At 47.8% G+C, this 13,311-nt stretch overlaps 1 protein-coding gene across 1 annotated transcript in view; it reads right to left on the bottom strand.

The window, feature by feature from the left end:
* The window catches only part of LOC139756342 (uncharacterized), a 169,513-nt gene extending 157,494 nt beyond the window's left edge, over positions 1 to 12,019 (bottom strand). Inside the window, 1 exon segment of the mRNA XM_071675700.1 lies at positions 11,656 to 12,019. Within this exon segment, the coding sequence (XP_071531801.1) occupies positions 11,656 to 11,884 (229 nt within the window). The 5' untranslated portion in view covers positions 11,885 to 12,019.
* Between the last annotated feature and the right edge of the window lie 1,292 nt (positions 12,020 to 13,311).

Genomic DNA, 13,311 nt, shown 5'->3' with positions numbered 1-13,311 from the left:
ACACACAAACACACACACACACAACACACACACACACACTCACACACACACACACAACACACACACACACACACACACTCACACACACACACACATACTTGCCCCAGTTCAACTTCAGTTTTTTTTGCATTTCAACTTATCCAGTGAAATCTCCTTCGAACGAACCTGTCCAATGCTGTCTACATTCGCTCATGCTCATCTACCTATTGGACTCCACATACATGGCTGTAAAAAAATAAAAAAAAAAAAAAATAAAAAAAAAAAAAAAAAGACATGAGAGATAAGGATCTACAAATCCCGTTTTAGTGAGGTCGGTGTTTTCATCTTCCTTTCGCGCGTTTGTTCTACAAGAGTAAGAAAATGTGCTCGGTTAATCTCACTCGGTCGAAAGTCCGCTTCATGACTGGAACGAAGAAAAAAAGGTAATTCACAACGATATTACATTGAAAATGACCACATGTCACTGTGTCGTCCACTGTTTACCCTTCACCAGTTAGGTTACTTTAATTTACATAACTATGCCCCCGGCGCTGTGGTGAGGTAAATGGCTTTATTTTTTCCCCCATGAATCCGGGATTTATTTTTTTTTGTTTGGAAATATACAAAAACGGTATTTCCGAAAAAGTGAGTTCCTTTGTCAAAGGTCAGATGTGTACCCCAACTGCTGGATCTTTTCACATAAAATTCGGAATGTCTTTGTCCACGAAATCCGGTTCTGCTGCAGAGATCGGGGACTTGAAATGCAAGAAGTGTACTTAAACAGGGGCGAGAGAATGTGGATGTTCGGCGAGGCTGAGTAACTCACAGGCCTTGGCCCGCCTGCAGGAGGAAGGCGCCGCAAGTGAGGGTCACCACCACCTTGCTACCAACATGAACAAGTGGTTAGAACGCTACCAGGGGGAGTCATGTTGGCGGTGCGATGGTGGTGGTGATTCCCTTCTCAGTCCTCTTACTGGCAGACCAAGGGGTGTGACACACACACACACAACACACACACACACAACACACACACACACACACACACTCACACACACACACACACAACACACACACACACATACTTGCCCCAGTTCAACTTCAGTTTTTTTTGCATTTCAACTTATCCAGTGAAATCTCCTTCGAACGAACCTGTCCAATGCTGTCTACATTCGCTCATGCTCATCTACCTATTGGACTCCACATTACATGGCTGTGATAAACATTCACTATACCATCTACATCACTCCAGGGAAAGGATGGAATCAAGCAATAGGATCCAGATGGAGTCCAGTTTGTAAATCCCCTTATTACCGATTCCATCTCCACAAGTAACTGTACGCACTGTGGTCATCAAGGCCTGATAATATTCCCGCAGCTTGAACTTTCCTTCTTGACTGTGCACACACTGTGTTAAAGGTCAGGCACTTGGGCAAGGTAAAAGGTAAGCAAATAAGAAGGTTCACACCTTATTTGTCCACCTGTTTATATCCATTGGGCCGCGTCCCGCTGTCAGGCACTGCAAATCCACGACACCTTCTGCACATCCATGTAGTTAAAGATTTATTTGTTCGCCTACACTGTGCCCTCTCAACCACATAACCTCCCACTCTCTTTCCCTACCTCCAACTCACATCCTCATCCTACTTATTTTACATTCACCTCCTCCATACGCTAAACACATTTATAAATTCCATCCTTTATTCTTATACCATTTTTGTCTCTACATCCCCCGAGACTTTCGTCTGTATATCTAATAAATCTTCACTGCTTAAAATGGTATGATTCCGTCAGTATATGTACATATTCCACTCTCTAGGATCATAGTCCACCACTGCTTCTTCCAGTTACAACTTGCACGGGTGCATTCACAACTGTCATAACTTTTCCCCACGGCGCCAGTCACCGACCTACCATTCACCAGCAGGTCCTCAGCAACCATCTTGTCATCTTCGGTAAAGAAAGAAACAACTCCTCCTACGTCTATCTTAAAATCTCGAACCGTCTCGGATCTCCTCCAAGTGTGTCTCCGTCTCACGCTCTTACTTCCCGCCTCTCAGTTTACCACCAACCATTATCTTTGTTTACAGTCTCTTTCAGCGTCCTCTTCTCTCCCACTCCTCCTCCCTCCCACCCCCTCTCCCATACACACTGAAATCCACTCACCATTTCTAGCATTTCTTCAGACCAAGACACACCTCCCTCAATCACGTCCACCGCATTTCCTCAACAATATCCACCATACAGACAGCGACTAACCAAGGAGACCAATTACCCCCCCAAGTCTTAACCTAACCTCACCCAGTGAACGTAAAATCATTCCTCAGTTAACGTAAAATCATTCCTCAGTTAACGTAAAATCATTCCTCAGTTAACGTAAAATCATTCCTCAGTTAACGTAAAATCATTCCTCAGTTAACGTAAAATCATTCCTCAGTTAACGTAAAATCATTCCTCAGTTAACGTAAAATCATTCCTCAGTTAACGTAAAATCATTCCTCAGTTAACGTAAAATCATTCCTCAGTTAACGTAAAATCATTCCTCAGTTAACGTAAAATCATTCCTCAGTTAACGTAAAATCATTCCTCAGTTAACGTAAAATCATTCCTCAGTTAACGTAAAATCATTCCTCAGTTAACGTAAAATCATTCCTCAGTTAACGTAAAATCATTCCTCAGTTAACGTAAAATCATTCCTCAGTTAACGTAAAATCATTCCTCAGTTAACGTAAAATCATTCCTCAGTTAACGTAAAATCATTCCTCAGTTAACGTAAAATCATTCCTCAGTTAACGTAAAATCATTCCTCAGTTAACGTAAAATCATTCCTCAGTTAACGTAAAATCATTCCTCAGTTAACGTAAAATCATTCCTCAGTTAACGTAAAATCATTCCTCAGTTAACGTAAAATCATTCCTCAGTTAACGTAAAATCATTCCTCAGTTAACGTAAAATCATTCCTCAGTTAACGTAAAATCATTCCTCAGTTAACGTAAAATCATTCCTCAGTTAACGTAAAATCATTCCTCAGTTAACGTAAAATCATTCCTCAGTTAACGTAAAATCATTTTGACAGCGACTCACAGTCCGTGTTACGAAAAGCCATCACACACACACACACACACACACACACACACACACACACACACTGGCCGAGAGCAACATGTTGTGGCAGCTTGCTACTTCCCACGAAGAGAGAGAGAGAGAGAGAGAGAGAGAGAGAGAGAGAGAGAGAGAGAGAGAGAGAGAGAGAGAGAGAGATTCAACATTTTTTTTCTGAAATCGCTCAGTTTTACAGACTACTACCCGAGTTGGCAAAACAGAAGAGAATTAGCGTTAAGCAGTTTTACGATCCTCAACAACCAAGAGCTCCATGGCCCGAAAGAAAAAGAAACTAACGAAAAGATACTTTATCTATATCTCATGTTTGGACTACACTACCCTGAGCTCAAGTGAAAGGCAACCCACTGCTACAGGAGACAGGCTTTTAGTGACGTGGTAGGTGGCTCAGCGTGGCGGTGGGAGGACTGCCGGGGGCATCACCGGTGCAGCGCAGGTTATGGGGAGAGGCCGGTAATGTCAACACAACCCGTGGTAGGCAGCGGGGTCCAAGAAGGCCACCACCTTCCCCTCCGCCATATACGTCGTCTCCACGGAGGACGGACCCTAACCTCCTCACAGCCGCGGACGGAGAGGCCCGCGTCGTCGCCCGCTCCGTCGCTCACACGGATCCTCAGCGCCTCTCTCTCTCTCTCTCTCTCCGCTTAAGAGGCCATCTTAACCACATGCAACGAAGAAAACCAGCTGCAGCTACACCAGACACCTGACAACGTAGGCGGCAAGCACAGAGGTGGAAGCCACATGTGATCTCTGCAGCGGCTTGCACGTGCTCTGTCGACGCCTCACTAGACCAGGGGGCCGCGTCCCCACTGGAGACCTTACAATGGAACTCACGTGTGCGAAGAGCATACGGTAATGCAGCTGCAATTCTCTGAGGATCAAGTGTCGTGATTCTGAGAGTGAGAGGAATACGATGACACTACGTGGGCTGAGGCTAGCGTGGCCTGCTTGCTAACACCCTCCCCTCCCACACACCCGACCCACCACGCACAACTACACCATTACCCACTGACACACTCCACACACTCACTCACTAGTCACAACCACACCATCACCCACGTACACTAACAAGCCATCACTCACTAACTCATTGGCACAACCACACCATTACTCACTACACAAGCATACCATCACATACTATACAAACAGACCATCATCCACTGACACACACACACACACACACACACACACACACACACAAACATCATGCCCATGCATAAGACAGGAGACTGTGGACTGGCGCTGAGCTACTGACCAGTCCCCCTGACGAGTGTGGTCTGTAAGGCTGTGGAAAAGATAATGCGAAAGCAATGGGAATGACTCTGTGTAGTGGAGGGATTAAGTACGTGATGACAAAATGGCTTTAGGGAAAGGGGGTCATGCGTAACGAACTTAAATTGCCACGAGAGAGAGAGCTAAGTCTTAGAAAAAAAGGGAAGGCTGAGCGGACTGCCAATGTACCTGGATTGCCAGAAAGCATTTGACACCGTCCCGTAAGAAAAGCTGATGAAAAAATTGGATCATCATCGGGCAAGCATAAGGGACAAAGCTCCTGCCGTGAACAGAAGAATGTCTTACTGGAAGGGAACAAATGACACATGACAGACGGGTCTTCTCAAGTGAAGTGGAGATCACCAGTGGTGTATCGCAAGGTTCTGTTCTGAAACCATTATTCTCCTTGATTCCCGTGAGCGACTCGCCAGAAGATGTTAACTCCAACCTGAACATGTTTGCTGATGATGCAAAGGTCATGAAAGAAGAGAAAAAACGAGAAAGATTTTAACAACTTACAATGGAACCTAAACAGATTCCAAGGTTGGAGTGGCACTACATGGCTGATGAAATTCAACCCGAGCAAATGTAAAGTATTGAGGATGGGAGTGTGAAAACTTGCAAAGAAAGAGATTATAGCTCTTTTCATGTACAGAGGATGGTAACAAAGATGGCACCAGAATCAAAAGAGAAGAGTGGGGGTGACCTGATCAAAACTTTTATGCTTTTAAATTAGACATGACTCAGGCGGCGAACAGTTCTTCAAAAGATGTATGGATAGAACAACCAGACAACATAACATGTGTTCAAGCAAGAAACTTGTTTAAGAATATGATGTAAAGAAGTATTTCATAGACTGAAAGAGGATGTGGTGAGTGAAGACAGCATAAAGAAGTTTACGAAACTGTACGACAGAAGAGAAAGTTCAAGAGATGTGGGACCCCACGAGCGTAAAACTCGCTCCCCGAACAGTACAGATAAGTAATTGCAACCAGATAACTACACACATGCATTCACCAAAGAGGTGAGACAGAAGCATTAATGCCATTTCAGGAGCGAGAGTAAGGTCGATGGTAGGCATAGTATGTGCCAAGTAGTAGGAACGTCATTGTGTTGTGCAAGAGAGACTCCGTCAGAAGGCGACCACCACCACCACCATCAGTATGGTACCTGGACAGCTGGGTACAGGTCGGGGGCTCCGGGGCACCTGACCCGACCCACTGAGGTAGTAAGCTACAGGGAGAGTGGACGATGAGCAGGTTCACCACACCAGTCTCGGCGTATCCCACACTTACACCAGGCGTCACTGTTAGTACCGGCGTATCCCACACTTACACCTGGCGTCGCTACAGGTGTATCTCCCACACCTACACCTGGCGTCAATACACGTGTATCTTTCATACCTACACCCGGCACTACCACAGGTGCATCTCCCACACTTGCACCTGGGACTATTACAGATGTATCCCACACCTACACCTTACACTACAACAGGTGTATCCCACACCAACACCTGACACTACCAAAGGTGTTCTTTTTCCCAAGAGCATGATCGAGCTACAGTCTTCAGCCAAACTTGGACAGGATGAAGAGAGACTGGTGAACACAATGCTAGACTGGCCATTCAGAGGCATAAAAACTGTAAATCATGGAAGAACCTAGATATAATATCTGAAGAAAAGAGACGGGTACAAACAGGCGCAAGGGCGATCCGTTTTCCATCACGATAAAATGTGTCAAGTACAACATGTGTATGGAAAGAGAGAGTAGCAAGATCACGAGACTACGAGGTGTTGTCACTCCAGCACCACAGATACTACAGGCGACTTAAGACTACTTAGGGATGATAATCATATGACCTGGAAGGTGTGTAGCCACAGATATGAACACACTCGAGAACAACACGTCTCAGATCTTGAAAAAAAAAAAACACTGAATCTCTTGAAGGATAAAGACAAACACACCGAACAAGAAATGGCACAGCAGCGCCTGAATCTTAATGATGAGATACCTGACACTCTGATGCTGTCCACTTTTTGCATTTGGTAAATGAGAGATGGCTTTACCATTTGGGAAAACTGGAAGTTTATGTAAATGAACCAACTTTGTGACATTCTGTGTCACAATCATCTGGCCACTGGGGTCTGACAGAGACTTCTTTGTGACCTCTGTCAAAATTGGGCGCTACCGCTCACAGGATGAGCATGGGGTGTAGAGTAGACTAGCCACTGAGAGAGGTAGAAACTTAAAACCAAACGTAGTTCTAACAGTACGAGCAAGTGAAGTAGATGTAGTCACAGTAACGGTGGAAGAAGCAACAGTCGTCATGGTAGTCACATTCACAGCAGTAACAGTAGTTAGGCAGTACTGGTAGTCACAATCACAGCAGTAACAGAAGTCAGGTAACAACCGTAGTAGCAGTAGCAGAGAGTGTTACCGAAAGGGAAGATGTTCTGTCACAGGCGAAAGGTTGCCTGCTCTACAGTCACTCTCGCCACAGTTAATCATATGATAAACACAACTCCCACTACCACAGCATGTGATGTTCCCCTCACACTCGACCCAACACTACAACCACCACAGCATGTGATGTTCCCCTCACACTCGACCCAACACTACAACCACCACAGCATGTGATGTTCCCCTCACACTCGACCCAACACTACAACCACCACAACATGTGATGTTCCCCTCACACTCGACCCAACACTACAACCACCACAACATGTGATGTTACCCTCACACTCGACCCAACACTACAACCACCACAACATGTGATGTTACCCTCACACTCGACCCATCACTACTACCCACACAATGACTACGTGAGTCGATTACTGATAGTAATATATATATATATATATATATATATATATATATATATATATATATATATATATATATATATATATATATATATATATATATATTGATGATTTAGATCTGGTAACATGCATGGAAAAAATGAGTTGGGGAAGGTTTAAGTTGAGAAGTTAGGGGCTGACAGCACGAAACTTAACATGCTAAATGAGATAATGGAGATAGTGCTTCCGTGAGTGTTAATGGTGGCAACCGTGAGTGGTCTCAAATAAATGACGGGGTTCCTCAAGAGAGCGTAATGTCACCGCCGCTCATATATATATATATATATATATATATACATATATATATATATATATATATATATATATATATATATATATATATATATATATATATATGAGTGTGTGTGTGTGTGTGTGTGTGTGTGTGTGTGTGTGTGTGTGTATGCATATATGTATGTATGTATAGATAGATAGATAGATAAACAGATATATACCGTGAGATAAGAATTGGTCCGGATGTCATGTACACCAGCGTCCCACCACAGGCGGCCAGACTGCACAAGCTACCACAGTTACTTGTATGCGGATGATGCTGTTCTCTTGGCTGCCCCTGAGGACTAGGGTGATGCCTGGGCCGGTGGTGGAAGAGTAGCATGAACGTAAACGCGAATACGAACAAGCGTCATCATCGAGAGATAAATCACTCGTCACTGTGTCACGTCGATCCGCAGGGAGAGGGGAATCAGAGGTTGTGGACGAGGCGGGTATTGTGGGGAGGTGGGGTGATGATCAGTGTGGCAGAGGGAATGGCGAATGTGACAGGTACAAGGAGGAGGCCTGGACGTGTCATCGACCACCACCACCTCCTACTGCCACGTTACCAAGAGAAACACCATTACTGTCAACACTGACATCATCACCACCAGTGACACCAACACCATCGTTGTCACCACACAAAAAAAAAAGAAATTGCCATCATGAAGATCACTATGACCACAGGGGCTTCGGTATGATCGTGAGCGCCATCGCTGCCGCTGGAGGAACCAGAAATACCAGTACAAAAAACCACCACAGCCATACCAATACACCAATAATGCCACCACTGCCCTACTACTACACCAGTGCCAGCACGCCACTAAACCGCCACGGGCGTGCCAGTATACCGCTACGCCACCACTTTCCTTATCCCCCCACACACCTCCACCTCACCCGGGGCAGGTGTAAGCGTAGGAGCCAGTGTGGAGGCAGCAGCAAGGAGCAGCCCTCCCTCAGCCTCCACTATAACTCTGCCCCTGCCCGCACTAGTACAGACCCAGACCCTATTGGCATCGCGCCACACCTGCTTCTCCTCCTTCCGTCCTCCTGGGATGATTTCCCGAGCATGGCCACCCCAGCACCATCATGATGGCCACCCTCAGTATGAGCATCATGATGGCCACTCCAGCACCATCATGAAGGCCACCCCAGCACCATCATGATGGCCACCCCAGCACCATCATGACGGCCACCCCAGCACCATCATGATGGCCAGCCCAGCACCATCATGATGGCCACCCCAGCACCATCATGATGGCCACTTTAGCACCACCATGATGGCCACCCCAGCACCACCATGATGGCCACCCCAGCACCATCATGATGGCCACTCCAGCACCATCATGATGGCCACCCCAGCACCATCATGATGGCCACCCCCAGCACACCATATAAACAAGGAACCAACACTCCCTCCTGCTCCCCACCAGTCAGGAGCCAAGACCAGGGTAAGGACTGAGGTATGATAATCAAGGCAGGTTTAGGGCGGGGTCTCTCCCCCTCCCTCCTCCTGACCCCTCCCCGGCGGCCAAATGTTCCACGTTCCTTCAAAGGTCAACGGAAACACCATATCGGAGCCATGTCCGGCTGGGAAGGGGACACCCACACACACGCCTACGTGGCACACACGCACCGGCACGTGGTAAAAGCGAGGAGGCGCCAATGTAAAGGCTACTACGAAATACTTAAAAACGTACTTATGGCAAGTGCAGAGGAGAGATGGTGGCCCCGGGCCCATACACGAGCGTAGAACTCTTCCTCTGTGCGATACGTACACGTATATGTAACTTCGCACACTACACTACGCACTTAATCTCAGATACACTAAAGGGCAAAGTGTACACTCATTACCAGGCTTGCATACACATCCCTTTAGGCTAACAAAGTCACAGATGATGCACTAAGGCGATCAGGATACAGAAACCACCATTACAGGTCTAGACACGTTACCAAGCAGGCTACAGCAGAATTACAGCAACGTTACCGGGAGAAAAAAATGTAGCCTACAGAACAAAGTCCCAAGCAGAAGATACAGCAGTGACACAAAAGCTCCAAGTCAGGAGACAGCACCCCTACAAAACTCTCTCCGCGTACACGATACGACGGTCCTACAAACATACCTACATACGCCTGTCACCTGAACCTACGCATGAGGCAACAACACCACGACACAGGCCTGCCATACGAATACTATCCCTACAACACTAACACAAACTACAGCAGCCAGTGCAACGTAAGCATCACCAAGCGTAGACTAGAGAAAGGCAACCCAATACTAAGGTAAACCGTTTTACATTCCCATAGCATACGGGATGCAGAAAGGTAGAGGCAACTGAGTTTGGTATAGCTGAAACTCCCGCATAAGACAGTTACGACACACACGACTGACACAGACAAGAGGGAATGAGAGAATTCCTGACACAGATGGGGAACCCTTTAAGAAAGTAACCATAGACCACTTGGCTGTAATATTCCTACTTCCAGCCTGTAATCTTATCGCTTCAAAACTCGAGGTCAATACAGTGTTCTAAAAGTCAATGTTTCTTTGCGACTCCACAAAGATCACGGTAGATCTCGAGAAATGTTGGATGGTGGTGTTTATACGAACGATTACGACGACAAAATTAATTCAAGGTAGTAAGGTAATCATGTGTTCACAGCCGACTCCGAGGATACAGTAATAACCATTACATAATTCATATTTCAGACAAAACATCGGGATACACTTCGGTATACATACGGCGCTAAGCACTTGGTACCCACCTGATCATACGGACAAGTTGCATGGCCACGCCACGTGTGAATCACAGTATAACGTGTATAACACACTCTACGGACATGACAACCATAATTTGCATTTTAATGGAGGGAATAACGCACTCACTGGCTCTATGGCACTTAGCCCAAACGTCAAAACCTGAGGAAGTACTACTCCTTGAAACAGACTTGGGTGTTTTAATACACATTATTCAGTGTACATAGATAACGTGGGGGGTTAGTTACACATGTAAGTTGTAACGCAGACAGGAAACATCCAAGGTGTACTGGGACACAGCAATACTCCTACAGCAAAGGTGGAGACAGCAGACGTATCTTAACCAGATGGGTGCAGCTTATGAAGGTGACACTTAACCAGAGGTAACACTAGCGCAAGGTGCAGTAGTTACAGGAGGAAGAAGAGTTACTGGACACTGTCGAGACATAAGAGGCAGTAAAGTTACCGGAGAAATGTGGAGATATTGAAGGCAATAAAGTTACCGGACACAGTCGAGATACTGGAGACAGTCGAGACGTTGGAGGCAGTAAAGTTGCTGGAGACAGTCGAGACAATAGGTAGTAAAGTTAGCGGGGGGGAATGGAGACACAGGAGGCGGCAAAAAATAATTGTCTTTGGAGATTCCAAAGGCAGAGGAGATAAGCGAGGGCAGCCCAGTCAAGGGCAGGAGGGCCACATGGGAGGATAGCCAAGATACGAAAAGGAAACAAGCGGAGTTAAGAATCATGAGACGAACGAACCACAAGGGAGGACGATGCTGCAGTGGCAGGTGAGAGGCAGAGGAAGGGGAGCCATGTACAAGAGAGCCGTACCAAACGAAAAAAAAAAAAGCAGATGAGAATGGGCAGCCATGAGTAAAGGAAGAACAAGAAGGAGGGCATTTGAGGCAGAGGGATAATGTGGGAGTGACATACAATACCTCGTCCAGGCATGTAAGTCGAATGATGCAGAAGAACCGCACATGGTTGGAGGTGGCTAAAGTGGCAGCAGCAGAGCTACGGACACTATAATCATATCAGCCACGACTGCAAGAACGAGCGGGAAACCACAGAGAGGCAGAGGAGCTAAAAGAAACAGAACACGAGAGGCACCGTAACCAGAGGAAACAGGAGAGTTAGGAAAGCCACAGAAATCAGTAGGCTTCAGGACTGAATACCCAGGGAAGACAACAAAACCAGGGGAAGCAGAGGCGTCACGGCAGACACGAGAACCACAGGAGCTAGGAGGGACGAATGGGGCGGGACAGCCAAAGACAGGATGACCGCGAGAGTCTGAGGGGCAGAGACAACTAAGGAGAGGTGAGCCCCAGGAAGGTATGAATGACAGGGGAACACCAGCAGGGGTGAAGTTTAATATAGGAGAGACACTGACCTGTAGCAGGAGAGGAGCGGCAGCGACGGTAGAGGCAGAGGGCGAGGCCCACCACGGCCAGGGTCACCAGCAGCGTCACTATGACCGCAGCGGCCACGCTCCCGGCACAGCTACACTCCACGCCCGCACCACTATCATCTTGCCCACCCACGCCCACGGCTAGCCCAAGCACAAGCAGGCCGCCCACCAGCGCTGTGGGCGCCCGCACGGGCATTACCACCCCGCCCATCAGTATCAATCTCCCAGCAGCTTGCCCATGCTGTCACACTCTCACTGCTGCCCACAACACTAGCGGTGGGTGGACGCCCACCATGGGGCAGGCGGTGGTCCCGTGCACTCTACACCCGTAGCCCAGGGCGGCTCCGTCCGTCCAGCAGGTAACTACTGCCTCACGCCCACCACTGCCAACCACCTGATACCCAGCCGCTGGTACACACTGCTACTGGCCGCACCCCACACCCTGGTTACACTTATGCCTGGCCACTGTGCGGGCGGGGGCGTGCCTCAGTACGTGGTGTGGGTGTATGGCAGGCGGAGGGGCGGCTGTTGACTACAGCGGCAAGTGTTGTGGTAGTTGAGGTCAGGGAGGAGCGGGCGAGAGTCCTCCACCTTCACACACAGCCAGGTCTGCACTGGCCTGCCTCCCGCCGCCACACAGGTGCGCCTCACGGGTCCCGTGCGTGCGTCAGTGCGTGCCTGGGTCGGGTCCAGCATGCGTACGTACGTCGGTCTCCTGGAACGTAGCTCGCTAACCGTCCTGGACTCACACGTCCGCACCTGGACTGCGTCTTCAATCCAGTACTTGTCCCTTCCTTGTTGCATAGGACACGTCACGAGATGTGCCCCATGCCACCACCGTCAACATCTGCTGTCTCTTGCCCGTCACCAACCTTGGCAGGAGCACTACTCTACCCGTCTGTTACTGCCATGATGCCTGTAACTGTGGTGCTCCTGCTGGTGGGAGAGCTACTACATATGTGGTGCTCCTGCTGGTGGAGGGTCAACTGCTACTGTGGTACTCTTGCTGGTGGAGGAGCTACTGCTACTCTGATGCAACTGCTCATGGTGGAGGATCAACTGATAGTCACCACTGTAGATGCAAAGTCTGTTATTGCTGTACTCCAGGATGCTGTGTTAGTGAATCTATCACCGGTCTGCTGTTTGCTGTTGATATAGTTACTTTTACTGCTGTGTTGTATGCTGCTAATGTAGTGACCTGCTGTGTTGTTTGCTGCTCATGTAGTGACCTCTTCTGTTGTGTTGTCTGCTGCCGATGCAGTTACTTCTATGGCTGTGTTCTGTTGTTGCTGTACTACCAACAACTGTTGTGTTGTTTACTGCTGCTGCGATGCCAGCCAGTATTGTGTTTCTGCTGCTACTGTGGTTTTATTCACTGTTGCGTTATAAGCTGGTACTGCTGTTGTGCTAGCCGCTGTTATATCTGCTAATGTGCTGCCAGCTAGTGCTGTGTTTGCTGCTGCTGTAGCACTAGCCACCGCTGTGTTGTATGTTGCGGCTGAGGCTGCTACTGTGATGCCAGTTACTGCTGTGTTGTCAGGTGCTGCTGTAGTGCTAGCCACTGCTGTGGTGTCAGCTGCAACTGTGGTGCCAGCCACTGCTGTGTTGTCTGCCGTTGCTATGGTGCCAGGCACCGTT

The sequence above is a fragment of the Panulirus ornatus genome, chromosome 21, assembly GCF_036320965.1.
Source record: "Panulirus ornatus isolate Po-2019 chromosome 21, ASM3632096v1, whole genome shotgun sequence".
Classification (NCBI taxonomy): Eukaryota; Metazoa; Arthropoda; class Malacostraca; order Decapoda; family Palinuridae; genus Panulirus; species Panulirus ornatus.
Note: the sequence above shows the minus strand (reverse complement) of the source record. Positions and strands in the feature narration are given on the sequence as shown.